Source organism: Rhipicephalus sanguineus, chromosome 3, assembly GCF_013339695.2.
Source record: "Rhipicephalus sanguineus isolate Rsan-2018 chromosome 3, BIME_Rsan_1.4, whole genome shotgun sequence".
Taxonomy (NCBI): Eukaryota; Metazoa; Arthropoda; class Arachnida; order Ixodida; family Ixodidae; genus Rhipicephalus; species Rhipicephalus sanguineus.
In genome coordinates, this window is record NC_051178.1 from 191,301,007 (window position 1) to 191,324,838 (window position 23,832).

At 44.6% G+C, this 23,832-nt stretch overlaps 1 protein-coding gene across 1 annotated transcript; it reads right to left on the bottom strand.

Moving 5' to 3' along the window:
- Positions 1-429: 429 nt before the first annotated feature.
- On the bottom strand, positions 430-23,107 carry LOC119387919 (mediator of RNA polymerase II transcription subunit 1-like). The gene is given in 19 exon segments (XM_037655494.2): positions 430-3,391; positions 3,394-4,138; positions 4,140-5,313; positions 7,339-7,444; positions 7,517-7,612; positions 8,831-9,014; positions 12,769-12,875; positions 13,696-13,820; positions 14,097-14,211; positions 16,220-16,306; positions 16,775-16,842; positions 18,226-18,300; positions 18,729-18,800; positions 18,881-18,909; positions 19,779-19,908; positions 19,988-20,042; positions 20,979-21,057; positions 22,484-22,611; positions 23,031-23,107. Coding segments are annotated over 19 exon segments (4,209 nt in total). The 5' UTR covers positions 23,101-23,107; the 3' UTR covers positions 430-2,627.
- Between the last annotated feature and the right edge of the window lie 725 nt (positions 23,108-23,832).

A 23,832-nucleotide genomic window follows, 5' to 3' on the forward strand; every position in this document is an offset into this window, starting at 1 on the left:
TTGCCATAGCAAGGCCTACAGTGTTTACAATACCCATCCATGACATTCTGGACGAAGAACAACACAAGATGGCTTGGTATCAGAGATGCTGGCAAGCATTCTCAAAAAAAAAAGTGTCCAAGAGAACTATTTTATTTGCTCTTTTCACATCCTGTTTCATTGAATGCTGTTGAATTGGCAGATCTTTAATCTTAATGCATGCTTCTAACTGTGTCATGCACCTCAGCTGCTGCCTTACAATGTACTGCTACTCTTGGTATTCTTCATTAATGTCATGGTGCTGCAGTTCATTGGGGCGTTAATTTGCAGAGGTGATAGCACCTCGTTTTCATCGCCTTGCCCTAATTTCTTGTCATGACATCATCATGACCATTATTGGGTACAGAGTCACTGGATTCAGTGGGAGAGTTCCTACGACAGCGAGTGCTGTAAAAAACAAGCTGCTGTTTATTAATCAATCAATACATTCACTACGTGGCAAGTTAGCTGTACCAGCATTGCATGCAACAATCAACTGAACGTGAGCAGGTACATAATGAGCCATTGTGAAGAAACAAGTAACCCAATGTGTAGTCGTTGGTGTCTCGGGTAGATAATATGCACACGTTGTGACATACTGTTGGATATGCTACAGATGAGTAAGTCAAAGATTCACAATATAATACTTATCCAATTTTTGTAACACTTATTATGACACTCCCTTGTTAGGGAGTCCTATGTTAAACTCTGATGTCTGGAGTTACCCACTGCCTGTTGATGGATACTCATGTCCCCATGGGTATCCATCATGGCCCATGGATACCCATGGCCTGTTGCAGTAGCAAGAGCAGAAGTGCCAGCGAGGGTGTAGCTGTCGTGACGTCTTCATAGTAGCGCATGCTAGTTGCAAATAAATATTACAGGTAATAATTATGCAATTATTATACTACTAAAAATTTACATATGTATTGCGACCCTAATTATGCAAATTTCATCGCAATTGGTGCAGCAGCCCACTCGAAGGCACAAATCAATAAACCATGCTCCAAGCAATGCTTTCACCAGCAGCACCAATGCAGAAGTACCAGTTTTGGGCCCATCTGCAGTGTAATCACACCGCAGATGGAGTGAAAAACATTGCACAAATGGAAAACCAGCTACCTCTACAAGGAAACACGTGACCTTGGATTGCACAACACTCGCCCAGTTAGGTTTGCTTGGAATGTAGCCTTCGTTGCTGCGACAGTACTAGTAGATGTCTCCAATAAACAGAAACAATTGCTGACATGCCCTAGCCCTCTGAAATGCCCACACTCAGCAACCGCTGACGCAACCACAAGGTCTGTGTTATCTATATTCTGCAGGTTGTCCCATGTAACTTGAGCCAAGACTTTAAAAATGCATGTCGAAGTGGATTGAATTGAACGAATACTATTCGCGCTAGCCTATAGTTCTCTGCGATCATACTTTGGGTCTTCAGCCAGTAATTAAAAAGTTGGGTAATTAAACATAATGATTTAAGGGGAATACAAGAAATAGCCTGAGTAACTATAGGCTAGTGCAAATAGAATGCGTTCAGTTCAATTTGCTTCAAACGTGCCTTTCGTTTTAAAGTCTTGGCTCAAGTTACATCAGACGACCTGTATAGTGCCAAAAGCACCAAAGAGAGCTGCAACCGGCGCAATATGTATTTAGACAGATACTTGTATTGAACTTGTGCATTATAAATGGGGGAAAAGGGGAAGCGCCTCATTAACACACGGCTACACAGAAAAAATGCGGATTAAGTTTAGACGACAGCCAACTTGAAGACATGCGGAACCACAACTTCTAGGACATCAGGTGATTTGTCTTTTATTTGTCTATCAAGTTATCGCGTCAGCCCACTTAACATTGAGCTCATCAGGAGACATTTGCCTGGACCAATTCATGCTCGATGTTTTTATGGTGTGCTGTTATCAACATAAGAATAACAGCACAATAGATGTGTTCGTTAGAAAGGCGCTGCCGAGTTCAAATTGGCGGTGTTAGCAACAAGTGCCGATGCAAGCTTGCCATATAGTACAGTGAAGGCATCCAGACTCTTGAAGACTGAGCACTTGCGTCATAAGGTGAAATGCAATGATTCCACAATAAATATCGTCAATGACAACAAAGTGATGCGACTCAGCCGTCTGCCACTTTCAGCTAAAGTTGTGAACAAAACCCTGCTGTCATTCTCCAAGATGGGCAACTGTTTATACTACAAGTCAACAAAGATGATAGTAGCTCTAATAGTAAAAGGCCATAAGCACTTTTTTTTTGCTTCATGCAGTATGCATGTATTTGCACCCACATAAACTGTCCAACGCTGTCCTGGGCTGAGGTAAATTAAAATCACAATGGTTACACAAACACTTAATGTACATTACTTCTTAAAAAGTTATGTACAGTATCTACATGGCAGTCAAATAAGTCCAACTGTGCTGCAGAAGGTGCTTTGGGTTAGCTGCTCCACTTGCAGTAGCTACGATTAACACTGCACGAGTTTGTTGACAGCAACTAGCTGCACAACGCACAAAGGCACATGTTAACTTCTCAGCACTGTCCCGGAGCACAGCTACCTCAGAAGCGTTCAATACGCACGCAGTGCACGACAGGAGGATGCATCACTTTCCGAGCCCCACAATAGCTTCGTCCATGAGGTCGTCATCAATGACACAGGGTGAGGGTCTCGAAAGTGAGCTTGACACTGAATGGTTGGAGGGTGGGCTCCCCGCCTGTGGAGATTTGAGTGATGGGGACGGCACGAAGTATGGTGACTTGGCACTGAGACTGAGCGCTGGTGACGCTCTAGCTGGCAGCTCGGGGGCCACCACAGGCTCTGGAGGCCGTGGGGGGCTGTGACATACAGGAGGCGCCACCTTCTTGCTGTCCATAGCAAAATCGATGACGAGGCCATCCTCAGGGCTACTGTCATCGTCACCGGCAGGGACAGTAGCTGCAGGTGCTGCCTTGGTTAAGGAAACTGGAAGCGGAGCTGCTGTAGTGGGTCCCTTGTCCTCGGAGGTGCGAATTTCAGGAGGGACCCGTGGCACTGTTAAGGCCACAGGTCCAACTTCTGGTCCATTTTCAACCTTGGCTGCCAGGTGCTCTTCGCTACCCACGTTCCCCTTCAGTGCACGCCACTGGTCGTCATCTGGACTTTCCCCAGGACCGAGGAGCATCCTCAGGGCAGCTTCATCGGGCAGAGGCTGGCCACCTTCGCTGCTCTTGGGTCCAGTTCTAGAATGCAGAGGCGGTGGCATCAAATTGGTGGCTTCCTTCTCAACGATGGGCTTTGTGGTTTCACTAGGTTTCTTCTCTGGACGTGCGCCTGCCTTGCCCACGGCGGCAAGTTTAGGCGAGTTTTTCAGAGAGCCTGCATTGTTGTGGGCTACACGTGGCACGAGCGTTGGAAGTGCACCAGGCGTGGCACTGTCAGCATGGGTTGAACCCCTGGCTTGGACTGAGCTTTGCCAGGACTCTTGGTGGGAAGTTTCTTGGCTGGTACCCCTACAGGCAAGCCACTCAGCTTCTGTGAGCTTTTGACTTTTGCCCCACTTGAGAGGCTTCCCTTGGATGATGAGGCACCCATTTTGGCCTTTCCTGAAGAGCACTTATAAATTCCAGACGTTTTGGTGACCGTGAGCTTGATACCTGAACCTTCCTTTACTGTGCTACCTTCGGCGGATGGTGTCCTTCCTTCTTTGACCTCTTTGCCCAACGTCGGACTGTCTCTCTTCTCGCATGATTTTAAAGTTATGTCTGGCCTACTACCTGGAAGCTCAGGAACTGGTGGTCCAATGGGTGATGCGATTGTGTTGGTTAGCTTGGCAATAACTGCATTTAAACAACCCTTGCGTGACTTTGGTGGTTTGTTTAGGTTGTTAGAGCCACCAGCTACAGATGTAGTAGGCACTATTGTAATACTGGGAGGCGCAGTAGATGTTGGTGATGGTAAAGAAGGCTTAGCCACAACTGGTGTGATTGTGGTTGACGAAGGCAAATTAAGGTGCTTCAACTTCAATGTCCCTGTCGGCGATGATGGAGGCTGCTTTGTCACAGGGCTGCTACTCGGTACGTACGAGCTACCTGACACAGAAGACACTGGCTTACTGGGGCTGCTTTTCTGGGGAGACTTCACAGCTGGACCGGTTATCAGCCTCTGTACTGCTCTTTAAACTGCTTGAAGGTGCAGGCTGGAGTGGTTTTGAAAGTTTCTTTCCATTACTCACAAATGAACTGGCAGACTTTTTCAGAGGAGGGCGAGATGTTGAAGGGCTCACTGAGCCATGTGGCTTTGTTGTTAGGTTGAAAGCCTGCTGGGAGAGTTCTAGTGGCTCTGGAGAAGCAGCCACAGCTGGCTGACGGCATCCGGAGTCAACACTCTCGGCTCTTTTTCTCTTACGTTCCTTCTTGTTATCCATCTTCTTTCTTAGCTCCGATGAATCACGGGGCTTGGACCCTGATTTGCTTTCGGTCTTGGAAATCTTTAGACTGTCCCCTGATTTTTCAATTTTGAAGCTGACCGGTGGTGACGCCGAGCGGGACAGCTTATCGGAGTCCCCACCGGGAAGCAAGTTTTTTGGACCACTGTCCTGGGACCGAGAGCCCTCCCTCTCGAGCTTGATGTCTTCCCGAGCCTCCTCGCTGCGAACACGCTTGACCTTCCGGCCCGGAGGCCTGTTTGTCTCCCCCGGATCTGCACCTTCCTCCGGGAACAGTGTGCCGCCTCCGCCCTGGAGGAAGCTGGCGGTGTTGTCAGTGGCAGGTTCCGCGGTGGCGCCAGCCGGCTCAGCGGGGTTCAGAAGCGCCGCCTTGTTCTGCCCCGCTTCAGACTCTAAAAAAGGCTCCTCCTCTGGATCTGTCCCGCCGCCATCATCTTCTCTGCGTTTGGGGCTGCGGCCATCTGATGAAGTCGTCGCTTTTCTCTTGCGTTTGTTCCGAGGCTTGGCCTGGCCTAAAAAAGGAAACCCTGGAGCAGCGGGTGAGTTGCTTGCCGAGGGCACGTCGCTCAGCATGCTCATCAACATCATGTTGGGGCTCTGCGATGGCAGTGGCCCTCCCAGAAGCGAACCGAGTGTGCCGGGCTCCTCTTCAGATTCCCGATAGCCGTCAGCCTTGCCAGCAGGTGTGAAGTCACCGAATGAGCCAGTTGCTGGGTTGGGGCCATAACCAGGCAGACCAGTCAGGTACGTGTTTCCACTGCTGTTCAGTGCATTGCAGTACGAGTCCCCTTGGCTGGACATGCGCGCTCGCTGACCCTGTGCCTTTCGTATCACTGCTCGCATGGTTACTGGGATGGAGAGGCACCTGCATAAGGTACAAAAATGCTCTAAGGGCAGTCATGCATAGAGCTTCTCAGTTTGTAAGTACAACGAACAAATCAAACATATTGAACTGAAAAGACTATTGAAACCGAACTCCTCAAGAATGGCTGTTGCCCTTGAGTTACTGCTCACAAAGAACACTCACTGCAAGACGAATTTTGTCAGTACATAAATGCAGTCATAGTTACAACACCGTCACATTCATGGGATATCCTTTTCTTTATTTAAATAAAATATAAATGAAGGAGTTGTTGCCATTTCTTGGCGACGGCTACTCCTTTCCCCTTGGTTGTTAGGATAGAAAAAAAATTAAGAAATGGGATATCACATTTGATAATAAATGTGCATGATACTTCCACAGGAAAGCTTGTTTACAGCACATCACAGAGCTACTATGAAAGGGAAATTGACAACCACCCATTTGTAGCATGAATCCATAAGGAAATCTGCATGGATTTCTCAGAAAAGAGCTTTTTCTCTGAGAAAGCCATATGTATTTCCTTGTGGCTCCTGCTACAAATGCGTGGCTGCCAGTTTCCCTTTCTTAACCCTTCCGCCACCTTGCAGGATTCCGCAGAACTGATTTGCAACAGAGCTACTACCGTATATACTCGCGTAATGAACCCACTTTTTTTCAGAAATGTTGACGCAAATTTGGGGGGAGGGTTCATTACGCAGAAAAAAAAAATTGCGGTAGGTATAAAAGTTGATATTTCGCATGACGGTGTTCAGAAATTCTATTATTATACCTCAGTCTTTAAAAAGTAAGCATTTGCACGCAATGTATGCGAAAAAAAAAAGCTTTATTGATGACACCAACCGGCCACTTTCTGGCGCTCCTACTCGCTTCCATCGCCGTGAGTGTCTTCCTCGCTTATATCGCTTGCTGCTGTCGCCTCGTCATCGCCAGACCACAGCGCATCGTCTTCTGTACCATCCAGGCTATTGGAGGTCCCAGTCTTCTTGAAGCTACGGACGATCATATCGCTCGGAATCTGGCTCCATGCCTCCAGAATCCGGCGGCACAGCATCTCGATGGACGGCCTCCTTATTTTACCGGCAGGAGTCCTTATTTTACCGACAGCCCGTTCAAGAACAACGGCGCATGTGCGGGCGCAAGAATGAAAGTTCCTTGTCAGTTAAAGGCTTACTGACAGAACTTACTTGATAATTATACCTCAGTCTTGAAGGCTTACTGACAGAACCACGTTGCGAATGCACAGTGCACCGTTGCTGCTTTGTTTGGATGCCGCTGTGCCTGCGTGGCACTATAAGCAATAAGGTTTCTTGTGCATTCGACAGATGGCGCTCGGCCGCAAAAAAGGCGCGACTTTCAAATTTTGACTCTTGTCTGCGTTCGCACTGCTTGCAACTTGTTGTTAAGCAATGTTTTTAACTTTTGTAGCGTCGTCGTTTTGAGCTATAATGGCGTGATTTAACGTTGTTTCGATCTTCAACGACATTATCAATCAAACCAAAATAAAATCAGCATATATGTACACAAATAAAAAAAAAACTTTTTTCTTTTTTCCGAGCACCAAAGTGGGGGGTGGGTTCATTATGCGAGTAAATACGGTATACTGCTACACTGACACACACCTTTCTAGCTCTTCTTTGGTACAGCTAAAGGAAGAAGAAAAACTGTGTTCTACTATGCTACTAATATCCACAAGTGCAGCCAGGGGTGTGTGTGTGTGTGTGTTTGTGTGCACATGTGCAGGGTGAAGAGCATAAAAATCTCCGCCCCCTTGAAGATTTAAGTTTCCATCTACATACATGCACACAATACAAACTTACACATGCACATACATCCCCTTATAATAAACCCCTAGCTACACCCCTGCCGGTACGTACATAGAGGGGTAAAATATTTCTCGTAATGCCACTCTAATCTCTGCAGCATATTATCTTTGACTTATTTGCAGCTGTTACAAATCACAAACAGTTGGAAAAACACTTTGACTTTTGCCTGGCACGTAATGCAAATGCCACTAGTGATTGCACTCACCGCTGCATAACTTTGCTGGCATACTCATCAGTGCAGATACTGATGTCACTGTTGAGAGTATAGATACGACACTTGACACTGGTGATCTCACTAAGGTTTAGGTCAACTGCAGGGAGAAAAAAGCAGCATGTAAGCCACGAACAGCAACTTTTGGCAAACCTGCAGTGAAAACTCATACCTGTGGCCAGAGATTCATCTAGTGGGTGCTCGAAGGAGATGCTTATGTTTGATATAGATGTGGTGTTCACCTCGAACATGTGTGACATCTCGGCATCTGCAGAAAGAGTGGAATAAGGGACAAAGACACAACATTACCACTTTGTCAATAAATGTCCCCGAGGAGCTTGAGTGCTAGCCATGTATGCAGAAACATACTGTCATACGCATGTCATTAATGTTACGTGTAACAATGAGTACTGAATACTGAAAGATGTGGAAGTTTAGTAGCTGGCCCAGCCTCTGCACATTACTTTTCATTTCTATGGCACAGCTAAGGAATGCTAGATCAGTGGTGGCATTTAAAGCCCAATCGTAATGCCAAGTAAGAAAGTATGAAAAGGAGATGCGCAAAAAAAAAGACTGAAAGCAGGTGCTACATAACTATAATCGGATACAACTTTAGAAGTCTGCGGCATTTGCTCCACAAAGGCGGATGCACACAGGCCCGCACCAATGGATGCGCACTCCAGAGTGACGTCATGAGCCGGACGGCCGGTAACTCTACTTTCGGAAAACATCGCTGTGTGCATGAGTAAGGCTATTTCTTTAGCCGCAGAGGCGATTGGCTGCCACACGTCGGTAATCTGGGCGGGGTCTCTGTGGACTTAGGTTGTATCCGGCTATAGATACTGAATTTTCTACCGTAGCAGAGTTTCGCAAAGATAAGGCACAACGTAACTGCAAACATTGACAGATAGGGGACTAACTGTCTATCTGTTAATCAGCTTTGCAGAGGCGTTACGCATAGCCCAAATACATAGCACCTTTAGTCTCGGGAAATTACCATATCACCTTTGAAGAAGTGTTGTGCACCTTTGCTTTACACCAACTGAGAAACACTTGTCTCAAGGAAATAAGATGCATTCGTCATGCTATGCCTTTTCACATTTTATTTTTTTACGATATCTGAAACTTTTGTGGTCATTTGTCTAAATAGATGTTCATAAAGGCCGTGCTCCTGTACACACTACAGCATGCATGTCTCAAATGCAAATGCTACAGAGACAGAGGCAAGCCTGTCATGTTCTCAAGGGAGAAATGTTAAGAATTCCTGGAACAGATGGCTTAATGTGCGTATTGATGAGTCAAGGGCTTTCAATAAAGATCAACTGCAATCCAGCTCATATTAAGCTTTGTTCAGTTCTACACTCTATTACAGCAGAGCCTCAGCAAAGAACCCCTTCCACTAGTTTTTCATGATGAACGAAAGGGAAGCAGCATAAGTAGAAGAAGGGGACTGTCAACAAAAACGAGCTATTTGCACAATGCTCACTCTGTCGGCTAGAGGGGCGCACACAGCTGGCCACCAACGTGTTGAACAGCAGCTGCTGCCGCAGGAACACCAAGATTTGCGGCACATGCGTAGGATGTGTGAAGGGCACACCAGACACCATGACACCTGGCAGTTCGGGGCTCCCCGACAACAGGTAGTAACAGTGCTGCTGGTCTGGCAGTGTCTGCAAGTGAAAAGGATTATTTTACAAAAAGGTCACCAGCTTCACCTATGGAGATATCTGATTGGTAGAGCTGTGCGAATAGCAAAATTTCGGGTGCGAAGCGAATTCGAATATTGAAGTGCGAGTGCGAATCGAATCGAATATTTTTCGAATATTTCTAGAATATTTCTCTAATAGTACTTCGAAGCGAAATTGCAGAAAAAGAAGTTGGAGAGGATTCTAAACCATATTCTTATGAGATATTAATGAGACCTAACAGGCTATTTTGTCTGTTAGGTCTCATTAATATTGTGTGTAACAAAGAAAAAACGAGCCCTTAAAAGTCTTCTTCTTTCCTTCATTCTTATGAGATAGCAACATGAAAGTGTTTCTCTTCGCTATGTTGATGAAGCACTGGCGGGGTGGTGTTTCATAGTTGTCTTATCAAGAATGAGGCAATGTAGAGGCCGAATTGTATTTATGTACATGATTTGGTGAAACCAAAGTATTGCTGACAACACTTTACACGCGATAGGCAAAGATGCCATTTCCTCAGCCTCTCCTCCTCTCTCAACTTCTGTGGAAGCCCAACTGATGTGGCGGACAAGGGTGTGCTCCCTTCAAGTCCGGAGTTCCAAATCAGCCTCGTAGACGTCGATATATAAGAACATCTAAAATTTTGGATGCTAAAAAGCTTCGGCTTCCGATTTTTCGGACTTCCTGCACAAATTTCAGGCCCAAAGCAGCATTAAGAAAGCCCCCAACTCTGCCACATCTTTCATCTCCATGTTGGAGCCAGCATTTTTTTTAGTTAATACATTTGCGACCGTAGCAGAGCTTGAAAGGCAGCTTTGCCGCAATACGGGGGTGTGATGAGGTGAAGCATATTAAAAATCTAGGGACCACTTTCAATCGGACGTTGACTGTGCCTTGGCTAAGTTCGACCGTAACGGAGCTTGAAAGGCAGCTTTGCCGCAATACGGGGGTGTGATGAGGTGAAGCATATTGAAACTCTAGGGACCACTTTCAATCAGACATTGACCGAGTCTTACGGCGTTTTTCACTGGGAGATCCAGAGTGGCCGCTGAAATCCCGGAGCGAGCACTCGGATTTCATGAAGCCAAATCTGCCAGTGGAACACGGGAATGCTCCGCGGGGGAACGCCCCGGAAGTCACGTGAACCGGTTCCGGAAACAATTCCTTTTTCCGCTCTCTCGGTTTCTATGGCAACTTTGGCCGCCACTGCAATGCGCGCATTTTGACCACGCAGTCACGAACAACAGGGATACAATTTTGTTGTTATTGTGGCAGAATAGCGAGGAGGCAAAACTTTCTTTTGTAGGTTGGACGACGACAGATAATGAACACGTCCGCTCGGTTTGAACGCATTTACAGTGCTCTCGTAGAGAGGGAAAAAAAGGAAAATAGAAATACAGAAACGCAAGCACAGCAGACTTGGAGAACGGAGGGAGAAAACGCTTTCCCTGTGTTGGGCGACGGTCCCTGTGGCTTTCAGTGTTCTTTCACGAGCTGGGCGCGTAGGTCGTAAAACGACGATGTCAAGGACGTTCTCCGCTCTTCCCGTACTCGTAGTCGCCTCCAAATTGCGGTCGCAACCCCGAAAACGCGTCCCCCCGGGTTGCCCTTCTTCCTCCTTTTCGCCACGGGATCTTCCAATTAAAAAGCTGCTCCAAAGTGGGGGGCTGCTTCCCAATGTTCTACAAATACAACAGTTGTGTTGCGAGCATGGACGAGCACGTGGAACTCACTCCGGCTGTGCGTCGCCTGTTGCTGGGCGTGCTTAGGAACGGCGGGAACGACCTCAATGGTAAGTGCTACGTACTTCACACTGATAATAAATTCTGCCCGTAATGATAACTCTTGATAGGTCCGCGTGAAGGCTGGTCACATAGCCGTACGGTATGTAGGTGCACGTGGCAACGGCCGCAATCGGCGCTCGCAAAAATGCGGCACGTTCTGAGCAGGACATTTTTCCATCTGAGTAGTTACGTACCTGCCGCCTTAGAAGTCCTACTGCTTTAGAATATCACAGGCGCGTCGGAATCTTGGGACGTTCGCGGTGGGGCTCCGAGAAAGCTTCCCGAAAGAAGCCTTCGTACAGCACCTGCGTCTCTTCGCAGTCTTCTTCGTCTGAGCTGGACGAGCTGGTGCTGGAACTGCTCTCGTCGCTAGATAGAAGTTCCACCAGAGCAGCAAACGCAGCCATTTTGCGAAGCTCAGCCGCTCAGCGAACGCACAATGACGGATGTGACGTATGCTGCCCGTCGTGTTTCCGCCCGAATCCGCGACTTGGCGGCAGAGCAAGTGAGAGCAATCTGCCTCGGAGCGAGTTGCCCTGAAACTACCAGTGAAACGCGGGGACCCGCTCCGAATCTACCAGTGAAATTCAGATTTGTCGCCACGGAGCAAAAGAACCTGCTCCGGATCTCCCAGTGAAAAACGCCATTAGCAAAGTTCGACCGTAACGGAGCTTGAAAGGCAGCTTTGCCGCAATACGGGGTTGTGATGGGGTGAAGCATATTAAAAATCTGAAGGGGTCACTTTCAATCGGACGTTGACTGTATTTGTCTTTGGGAAGTTCGAATAGTTCGAATAGTAAAATTCCAGTGCGAATCGAATCGAATAGCAAACACAATTCGAAAAATATTCAAAATTTCGAACATTCGCACACCCCTACTGATTTGCCATTAAGAAACACTGAAGCACTTTTTAAACAAGGTGAGAAAACGTTCCCTATCTGTCACTAATACTGCCACAAGCAAGAGAGCCAAACATACCACAGCATTTAAGGAACTATATATCCAGCCAAAACAATTATCACAGGAAACAGCGAAGGAGACCGGAAAGCTGCTGGACTACCAACTGTCTTCTTCAACGTTTCCTGTGATTGTTTGATTGTTTCCTGATTGTTTCTTTCAACGTTTCCTGTGATTGTTAATATATTTCCTTAATGCAATGCACTAACTAGCCCAATGTGTTCTACATTCCACAGAACGCAGCAGACCTAGCGTGAGTTACACAGTGCTTTAACTTTCTGCCGTCAGTACTTCTGCTTTTTCAACAGCCCTGACTATGTCTTTGTTACTCTCGGGCACCTTTGTCAGTCATCAACCTTGAATGATTGCCATAGTATGCACTGCAGAAAGAAATTAGGGGAGCAATAGGCTGGGCACTGTTATCAATGCCAGCACACCAGAGATAGGACCCTACATTACACCTTTTCAACTGGTTCATATCAGGCCTTTTCAAAATTTCTTCGGAAATACACAGTGTTTCTTGTAAGAAATTGCACTCAATCCAGCATGTTGCTCTGTGTTCAATAAAAGGTGCCCTAGAGACACTTCTCAAATGGATGCGTCTTTCAAGTGGATGAGGACGCAATGAAATATCAATAGCAATTCAATAACCAGACAAGACCACATTCAACATTCATGCCCAACACCCAACCGAGTCAGATTATGGTTCTCGTCTTGAATAATCCGGGTGTTCCTGCACTTACAGGCTTGGCAGAGCTCGCTTTGCCAATGCACGGATATGAAACGCCATAAAGAAACATCCCCCACAAGCTGAGCTCAAAGCATGCAAAAGCACGGAGTGTCACTCACATTACATCTTGATCGCATACTAAAGGACTTGAGTATTCCTATCAGTATATTACAGAAACGCAAACTCTTATTTTCAAGCACGACCTCCGCATGCAACTGCAGACCCGTAAGGATTACAGCAGCACGTCCTGCGAAGATGCTCGTCTCACCACGTTCAGGCCACGGTCACTCGAAGCAGTGAGCTTCCCCTCGGATGCCTGGTTGATGATGAGGGAGAGCAGAGGTTGTGTGGTGCTGGTGTCAGCACACTCGATCACTGCACAGCAACCAGAAATCGCAGTGAGAAAAATGCCTTTTTGCCAATGTGAACGCACTACGACGACTGTCTTGCACATTTACGCGATCAGAATTATTCGTCGGGGTTGTCACATGAATGCAAAGAATTCTGAGACAATTATTTTCAAACAAGTTTACATCCCTGAAGATGACAAGTCAATTATTTACCACGCTTGGTAACCAAAAAAAAATCACTTAAAGGTACTCTTAGGGTGAGTCGGGCATATGAATGTTAGTTTGTACCATTAGTGAAGAGGTGTGACTCGATTGAGAAGGCACCTAATAATACAGTTTGTTGTAAGCCTCTGAACCCTTGAACCTTTTAGCGTAGTGCACAGACTTCAGGACTCTGCCTCAAAGGTTGTGCGCCTCTGTAATGAGTATTGGACTGTAACTTGGACTGTAACTGTTGGACTTAATGTGCGGTGTTTCTTTATATCGGTGAGACATTGAAACCGAAAGCACATGAAGTGCATCAGAGCAAAGAAAAAGAAGAGCGCACAAAGAAAATGCTGTGGACGGGACAAGGCGGTTTATCAGAAGCACTTAGTACTGTCACTTTTTTTGTGCCGCTGAGTGAAGTATCGAGTGTGTGAAAAATTCACTATGTTTTCAGTCTTTTCACACATTTTCACTCATTTTCAAAATTTCACTTTTTTTTATGAAAGTAACATAAAAAGATTTCTGAAAATTCTCTATTTCTTTTTTTTTACAAATCACTCCAAGTTGCTTGAAGTTTTCCAGAAAATTATATTTCAACTCCTTTATTTAGCCTATCATGCAGCAAAAGAAGTGCTTACAGGTGACAGCATGTATCTTGCGAACCAATGCCACAGCCATGGGGATTGGTTTGGGCAGCTTGAGCACGAAGCTCGCTGGCAGCATCGTGCTGTTCAGGTTGCTCAGGGCAGCAAACGATGGGAGGCTGCAGCAAGGTTCAAGCAGCAGTGTTAAAGGAACACCAAAGAGAGTTCAGCTGTAGACTGGTGGATCAAATAGCAAGATTTACAAATAGGTCAGTCCTATTGGTAGTTGAAAGCCTAGCCTTTCTCTTCCCCTTTGGTAAGCAGTCTCTTCACGATAGAGAAAATGCAAATAACATTTAAATGTGGTAATCTGGAAATGTCGAATGACAAACTACTTCTACAAGGAGTCTCTTCAACAAGGCACTTTGATTCTCTCAGTAGAAGCAGGTGCTCACTTTTTGCCCTCAGGGGTGTTGGTGACGCTGATGAGTGACGTAGTCTGCAGCTTGTGTGAGCCCGAGCTCTCGATGCAGACGGACACAGAGTGACCGAGACCCTTCTCCAGGATGGCTGTGAAAAACAAGAATAAAGCGCAGCCAGGTGAGATGACATTTGAAGGGTCAAGACATTCCCTCGTGTCTTGTGCTGTGCTAAGCGGTTCCTTTGAGAGCCATCAAGTATTTCCTCACTTTTCCTTTCTAGCAATGCATTTTTCCGCTTTTTTGGTAACAATATCTTTTCATATCGTTCCAAAGTTCATCTTTCACCCTGTTCATGCAGGAGCACTTTTATTATTATTGTTATTACTATTTTTTATGTCTGCTTCATTACGTGCATCATGCACGTCTGAACAGTACAAGAGGAAGGGGAAACGAACAAGTCTGCTTTTTGTTTGGCACAACCATACCAGAGTGTAGTTCCTGATCAAGATCAACCATTATGAAGCAACTGCGTTTCGAAAACACCTCATTGCTTATACGGCAAACGAAAAAGCTGACAGCGACTCAAAAACTGAGACTGCTGTTTTTTGGTGTCCACACGAGTCCAGAGCATTAAGGTGAGGCTTCTGCGAATATTAATTTTTTGGTTCAAGACGAAGTCAAAGCAAAGTTGAAGTCGCATCAAATAATTTCTAAGCAAATTTGAATAGTAGGAATAGCAGGATAAATATAGCAGTAGGGTGCAAGTTATAGGTGGTAAAATACATTACGGTTTAAAATGTGCCATACTAAGCTCGTATAACATGCTTTTAAATTTAAAGCAAAATTAATCCGTATGCAGGTATGGCTCCGTATTAGGTGTGGCTTCATGGCAGTGCGGATTTACCCTGATTAGGCGGTGTCACGGCATAGCGAACCCACGCTGCCGTGAAACCACCTTTTCAAGCAGTTTACATGGTAAAATACATCTATTTGTTCGTTTTGAATACTTCAAAATTTCGGAAATGTTAAATTTTCGTCAAAGCAAAGTCTAGTAGTGTAACGTGCGCTTGAATATTCGCACTGGCCGAGTTAAGATGGCCCCAATATCCTGGCTGAACACACTGATGCACTCCCTACTAAAAGACTCATATTCCTCTCTTTGTAGAAAGAACACAGGAAATTCAACGTACTTGCCGATACTATTATATGAATCGCAAGCAGCAATGTATGAAAAATTGTTTACTGCCTTCGAAACTATGTATATGCATAAGTAATTGGGTCACCGTTATACCATTTTGTGAACACTGCCAGCAAAACAAGGAGCAATGGCAAGGAGGAATGTGCAATGTATTGCACAGAACCTAAATGATCTGGTCAGCAGAATACAGGGGCAAGAAAATTTAAAAAGTAGTAGCAGTTCCATATATGTACAAAATTACATAGCCAGTTACTGATGTGTTCTTATGTCCTAAACAAACAAACTAAGAGGGCTGTGTGCTCATATATGAAATGAAAGGTATAAGCCAATACAACAAGAAAGGACTGTTGCGTAGTGCACAGTGCAACAGGGTTTGTGCACAATCCGCTATTATCATGCAACTGTAACTGCATGAGCAAGGCAAGACACTATATCATTTTGAGAATGAGGAAGCACGAGTAATGAGTGCGCAACAACCTTCAATCATTCATTGTGACCTAACGCCAAAAATGTCGGTGCCCTCCAGCGGTCTACGAAACTCGCGCCGTACCCAGCCATCATGAACAGACAACACACAAGATAAGCGACACTTGGCACATTCGTGATAAAGAAGGTGTGTGCATCAGTTCTTTATTCGGTGCATTGCATGAAAAATATTTTGTTTTTTATTGAATCACACCAATTCATGTCACCATGCATTGTATATAACATGAATTTCTATTTTTACATATTCCCGTCTTTTTTTGGGTTAAAGCCGGAGTGCAAGTCAGTTGAAAGAAGTTGTGTTCCACAGGACATAAATTCTACACCTGTTTTCACTTACTTTCTGTGTGCCAGAGTGTCAGAATGAAGCCGTAACAAATAGCCCTACTTTGAAAGTCCTGCCAATATGTTAGCTGCACAAGAACAGCGCACTACCTGCAATAAACTCAGATGATGGTAGCAGTGAGACACTTGCCTTCGACGGTCAGTGGAATGGAAGATTTGCTGTCCACGTCGAGTAAGTCATAGGGCGAGATAAAGAAAGTGAGCTTCATAGGATGCCCTGAAAGAGAGAAGAAGGACACAGACGTTAAAGGCGTTATAGGTTCCACAGCTTGAAACAATTTTTGTTTACAGTCACATACAGCTTGTTGAAATAAATTGAAAAGCAGGCAATATCTAATAGGCCATGAAATAGTGATGCAGGAATTTCGATAAACCATTACACAGGAATGAAAAATGAATAATAATGGAGGGGTGGTCACACATGGGAACTAAAACTAGAGTTGTTGTGAAGAGGCGAAATGAAATGAATGGTTGTCTGAAAGCGATCACAGAGCAGACCACTGCGTTGCACTTCTATCAAAAGAGTGGCCCGCAGAATTTTACAACCAAGAAACTGAGCCGCCGAAAGATGACGCATGTTTACAATACACGTTCATTCGAAGCACTCCTAACAGGCCAACACTGTAGGATAAGCAAAGCAATAGCAACAAGGGCAGCATCTGAAAGAAAATTGTGGTATACACACCTCCTTTGCGTGGCTGCAAGATGCCAACTGGAGACTTGTGAACAAGGTTGCTTGGCTCATTCATGAAGCTGAAAAACAAGACAGGTGAGACTTGATGTGAACGATCCTTCACAAAACACAAGTTCTTGCAAAAGACTGAAAGTCCCAATGGGTTAAATTTGCACCAAATCTAGACAGACTTGCTTATTTAAGTCAGCTTGGGAATGCTGTAAAAAATAGAAGTTGAGGTGGGGTTGGAATGCTTGAATTAAAGACAACACCATAGACGAAATTTAGATTCTGGTGTTTAATGTCTCGTAACTGCACCTTGGGTCACAGGTGAAGCATAGTGGACAAGCTCCAAATCAATTTTCACCACTTCAGTTTGTTTAATGAGCATCCAAAGTATGGTACAGAAGCATTTATGTACTCCATCTTAAAAAGAAATGCAGCTACGGTAGCCACGATCGAACCTGCAAGCTTGCACTAAGCAGCACGATGTCGCGTTTACTGCGGCAGGTCAAAACGGAGAACACACCACAAAAAAGATATGAATATTAGGGGTGTGCAAATATTCGAAAGTTTCGAATATTCGTCGAATATTACATTCGAAATATTCGTATTCGATTCGAAAATCGTGTATTCGAAAAGTTTCGAATATTTGATAACTTCGAATGTTCGAAAAATTCGAATATGCGATTCGATTATCATGCATCAAATAACTCATTTTCCAAATTTCTGCTGCGTTCTTATAGCTAAAAATGTTGCCAAGAGGAGCGATAAACATCGTAAGTACACGGAGGCACGATATCTGCCTGCGACGAGCGCCCCAATACGTATGATTTATTGCTGGTGCATCTCCGATGTGCAGCGCTGTTGGCGATCATGTAGCCGTACATTTTCAATATTATGCGGCCGTAATGTGCCGCACTACCACTCATTCACTATGCGGGACCACTTCTGAAGAAAGACAGTGACCCATGTGACTGGTGGCGGACTGTAGGCACCTTCAGATACCCCAGTCTGGCAAAGCTTTGCCCCATGTACCTCCCTATACCAGCCACTTCTGTTCCAAGCGAGCGTGCCTTTTCAGTGACAGGGGGGGGGGTGTCTCTGTTAGAAGGGAGCGCCTGCTGCCTGATCATGTGGAGCAACTCATATTTCTTCATGATAACATCTAGTCATTACTTTCATTGTGCCGTGATATTTGCTTGTGTTGTGATGTGCATTGTGCTAGCCTGGACATTGTGTTCTGGAGATAGCAGTGTATGTTGTGTTGCCAGTCAGGCTGTTAATGTTTTTTTTTTCAAATAGCTACATGTTAAATAAATATTGTTACTGTGGAGGCATTTTTCCTTTGATATTCGATATTCGATTCGATATTCGAAGGTGGATATTTGTATTTGATTCGTATTCGAAAAAATTGATATTCGCAAACCCCTAATGAATATGGCACGCTACTCATATCATACCTTTGCAGCTGCGACAAGATACTCAAGTCAGTCTCTAGGGCCTGAAGAGCCAGGTATGCCTTGGTCTTTTGTTTTCTGTAGCAGGAAAAAAACTGAAACATTATTGACTGACTATGATGAACACACCCTTAGCCCATTTAATAACTCCTTGGTGTTTTTCAGGCCTTTGACATTAAAATATCTGATAAAGATGTGATTCTTTTTTTACCTACCCAGCAGTGCATTTTAACTGAGACATAAATGGCATGGGGCATTCTGCATTGTACAGGATTACCATAACTTGCTTAGTCCAAATAAATAAAGCTTTCACAGATCGAGATTTCTTACTATGCCCTAAAACATCAGATACACAAGTGCTATACCTCCATGGGGTAAGCCTGAACATTTCGGGTATGTAACTACTGCCCATGTTTTTACTAATTTCTATTTGAACAATGTCCATCACCACTGCAGCTTATCGGGGTAGCATCGAAATTTTCTTTCAAACAAAGGAGTCAACTCACTTGTCTGCATTCAGCTGGTAGATTGACGCCAGCCCTTCGAGGTGTTTAGTGAACTCTGCAAAGTCTCCACGCCTGGGTCAAAGAACGAAAATAAAACTCGTAGCGAAAATACCAACCAGTTCGGAGGTCAAACAAAACGTGACTTCACTCACAACAGCACTTGCGTCAGCTCGGGACAGCTCTACCGTGAGGGAGAAAAAAGAAAGAGGGAAACAAACACATCAGTCAGGCACTTGTTACAAGCAACGATGCACACTTTAGTTGCACAGAAGTCTCGCCATTGTAACGCATCTCACTTGATTGCTTACTACAACAATGCTGGTACTGTAATTTTCAGTTTACAAACAAAACATGTGCCAGCCAAGAGGCCTCGTGTAGGGAGCTGGTCACGCTAGCTAGCACGAAACAGGGAGGAAATGTTTCATATTTAAGAGAATGATTAGTTACTATATGAATTCTAAATCAATGCGTAGCACCTAGACTGATTTACATGCAGAAGAATTTCAGCATTGGTGCTGGCTGTTCATGTTAAGAAAAAAAAGAGATAGAGAGAGAGGGGGGGGAGGGGCAATTCAATTTGCTGATGTAATATAAATGCAAAATTGCATAATAAATAATAATGAATACTAGTAGTTGTGTACTATATAGTGGTGGCCAATGAAGAACTGCACTAACGCAGCCCCAATACTCCACTCATCATTTATCTGCTTGCCCCTAGACTGAATTAAGAGTGACTCAGAAGAATTGACCAATAAAGTGGCAACCTTTATCAATGCACTGACAAACAAAGATCTTCCTATCAAAATGTTGTCCAGCCTGCCTAAGGCATTTTGCTCAGTTCTATTTTGAAGCTAAAGTTTGAAGCCTTCCTTTCTCTTGGACAGCAAATTTTGTGTGTAAATACAACGCAAACAAGAAATCTTACAAAAAATACACCGGGACCTCAAAATAGAAGAGCTAGTACAATGTGGCACAACATACAATCTGGTAGCTGACACTATCATATGCAATTTTGCCTTACGATGCCCTAGAGCAGAATGTATCACTCACCAGGGGATCTCCGTGGTGAGAAATCTTGACATCCTTCACTGTTCCACTGGGCTCCAGTAGGACTTCCACATAGAACATGTCTGAGCTGATGAAGCACTCCTGGCCTCCAGGACCCGTCGTAAACATGAGGCTGGGACATCAACATTGTAAGCGCATGGCCCCCTCAAGAGTGTCCCCATAACCAAATGCATAACAAAACGCCAACTCACCCTTGTTGCCGTGTGATGGTGTCCAGTCTCTCTATCATGGACTGCATCGAAGTCACTGAAAACCAGAAATGAGCAGTGTAACATGCAAGAAAGAAAGCTCTCAAGAAAAGTTCTCAAACTGAATCTCCTACGACCAGCATGCAATCACTGGTACGGACGAACGTGCGACATTCAGGAATAATATACTCCCTACGCGAAAACCAGCCTGTGTAAGGCCCACTCTTCACAACAAAGCGGTGGAAATGTAACAAGCACTCATATGTAATTATGCACCTGTCATAGAGAAGGCTGCATGTGGCATATCGATACAACTACATTCATGACAGAAGTGCGGTTTGCAAATGGAGTGTACATAAATGCCGCTCGCACTGTCTATCCAGCACTTGCCGTAGCTCAGTAGGGTGGCAGCACATATCTTGTTTCCTTCTTCCTTTGGGAATAGATCGGCTCCACCACTCCGTACAAGAGAAGCAAACTTAAAAATAGTGAATTGCCAGGTTAGTGTGTGTGACATACTTGCACAAAAAGGAGTCGAACATAGTAAGGAGAAAAAAGAAGAGTGTGAACCGGACACACAATTCCCCATTTTCTGCTAAGTCTTTCAGCAGACAACTTGAGATGAATGTATCTTGCATTAGCCCTTAATGACTGTTTCCATCTTCCACAGTCAAGGAATCAAAAGCATATTGGTGAACTATTATGTTTTGTGAGTTACATCTTTAGTAACAGTTTTGCTAAGTGCTGTGCAGGAAATAATAAGAATGGTGTGTCGAAATGCGGGGTGGCAGATGTATAACTTGCAAGGTACAGCTACCAATGTGTCTAGAGTAGTTACAATGTCTATACAAGCTACACTGTTTTATATGAAAACGTTGGGAGGATCCAGTCAGAGTCATCTTCAGTTGTTTGATGAACAGGCTGTACAGCCCTTGATTATGCTCGGTGTTTCTCTACTTAAAGTCAGCCATGCAGCACCAACGAGTAGTAATACCTTTGATGGACTTCTGGATCATGTCAAGGCACTTCTGCAACTGGCTGCGCTCGGCACTGTCCACCAAGTGGTGTTTTTCCTGTAGTACAGATGGAGGTGCCAGAAACGTAAGTAGCACATTTACTGTTTCGATGCTTGCATTCATGACCAGCCAAGCATCATTGCGTAAGATACATTCCAGTGTGAGTTTCATAAAGTACTTCCTCTTTATGCTGTCTATACAATCTGATTAGTGTAATCCAAAAATTCGAAAGGCTATACACCAAAAATACATGGGAAATAAAAAAAATGGAGACAACTTGAAGTTGGTGAAATACTCTGAGGCAGTGAATAGTGATCAAGACTTTTGTTATTTGTCCTTTTATAAGCAGCACAACACATTATTTATAAATTTATTTGTAGTAAATAACCCAAGATGCAGTGCCCTGACTGAACAAGCAAAATCTACATTTAGTCGGTTAAGAAACATCACACTGGAGCAACGTTCAGCACATAGTTGGCACAGAAAAGTAAAAAGAAAAAAAATTGCGCAGGAACCATCAACGAGGACTGTCAACGTAAGCGAATCGCCGAACGGTTTTATAGAGTTACTTGATTTTGTAAAGGAGTCATGCACTTCAAGACATATATCTGATTCAGTGAGAATATTCAGGTAGTGTTGGTTTTTTCATTCCATATTTCAATACAGGACAGAACTGTTAATCAGGACGTCAATAGCGGTGTCACAGCTCTCACCTGCGGCCACCACAGGGAGAAAGGGTGGCGGCCGATGAAGAGGGCTGCCCTTCCTGAATGCTCTGCTATTGCATCTAAATCTTGAAACACCAAATATCTCGTGTGACAGCATATACCACCAGGCCCTGCTAGTCTATTACACGCACTTCTTCACACAAAAGCTGTGTGATTTTGAATACAATGAATTTTCCTTACATACGACATTTAATTCTACCTTTAGAAGAGAACAATGGTATGAAAAGTGAAGGGTTTCGGTTTTTTCAATGCGCAAGCACACTTCCATTTTGCAACAGTACATATATTTTGCCATGCCAAGGTGACATGACTGTACATGGAGTTTCACTTCGAACAATAATGGTGCACGTTGTGTTGTAATATATCGACATTCGCTACTAGTCAACTTGCAGTCATGAACTTCACACGTCAGAAAAGTTGCGTTGTATTTTTATTTTTTCGAACTTAAAAGCGCGTAACACTGAGCTCATGACAACTGACACTTTAGATGAGCTAACCGAAACTTTGAAACAAGAGCTAGACGATGTGCCATCTGCAAACACGCTCTACGGCGGGTCGGAGAACGTGTACAGGATGTCAAAGTCTCTAAACCAACGCGCATCGCGTTCCGTGGAGTCTTCTAATTTCAACTGTGGCCGTTCATTCTACTGACGCACAGACTAAACGTTCGGCTTTTCTGATGGCGAGTGACAATTAGCGTTTAACTCGCCCACGTAATATCACGCAAACCGCAACGTTCAAACAGACAAGCTCACCATGATAGCCATGCGGAGCGCCTTGGCCATGTCTCCCCACGGCTTGTAGTGTTTGGCCTTGGCACGGAGCTTCTCCAAGAGACTCTCCCTGGGACTCTCGTTCGTGTTTTCCTTTCCATTCTGCGAAGCTGTTCCAGAAGCAATCGTAAGTGGAAGGCACGGTCGGTTGAGCGACATCGTTAAAGATCAGCAACACACCACAATCGCGAACACACACCACAGCGGGGGATGGTACGATTGACACTTCGCTGTCATCCGACGGACGCCTCGCGGACTTACGTCGCTGCCAAAAGCGATGAAATCGAGAAACCGATTTCCAGCGCTGTCGCGGGCGCAATGCAACGGGCACAACGCGTTCCGATCGCTATGATGAGAAACAAAAACTTCAACCGAAAGCTCGAAGCAACTTTCCGAGAGAGTTGGTGGTGCCTCTTGTTTTGGACGATCGCGCACGCGGGACGCGCGAGGTAAACCGATGCCAGTCGCGAGCCCCGTGAAGTTGTTTAACTTAGGACAAGTTTGAGTAGTAGTAATGGGATCGACTCACTCTCGATTACGTCCTTTGCGCCAACTTGCGGGCACGGAGTAACCGCTGCTGGCTTTTCAACAGCCGCCATGCTTGAAAAGCATCGCAATGTTTTGCTTGTTTGTTTGCGTCTTTTTTGTTGCTCTAACTCGATTCGCAATTAGTGTAACAAAAACTTCGCAAAAAATGTAATTTTTTTAAGACTTCAACGGGAAATATAATCTTATTTTTAAGAAACATAATTTTTTCTAAAACGCAGTCTACAGAAAGCTAAATAATTAAAAATCTCTACAAAAATAACATAAAATTATTTATTATTGCTAAATTAAGGTAATTATGTGTTTTATTTTATTTTTATCTTATTAAAGACACGTTTTTGCTTTAACTAAGGCGCTGTCGGCGTTTAAGACACTATAATGCCTCTGCTATAATGCCACACTTGTTAGGTAGCGCTAGCAGCGTTAGCGATGTTAGAACGTAGAATTAGAGATTAGAGGCATGGTTAGAGGCATAGAGTTTCTTACAATAATACCTAGAGGGGAATCTGGCGCTAGTGTCTACGCGGGTTCCTTGAGCGGCGCTTCAACCACCATGGGAATGATGGGAAGTACAGGCTTCGGATCTGCTTCGGATGGCTTTCGTTCTTGAGATTCGTGACGCTTGTTTGCCGAGTGTAAAACAAAGCGATATAACATTATTTCCACTTAAACTTGCTTCGTTCTTTTGCACGTAAAACTTGTTACAAAAAGATCGCTTGACGGTGAGATGGAAGTGAAACCTGGACAAATTCAAGCACCAGTGTATACATTGCTCTGCAAATGCG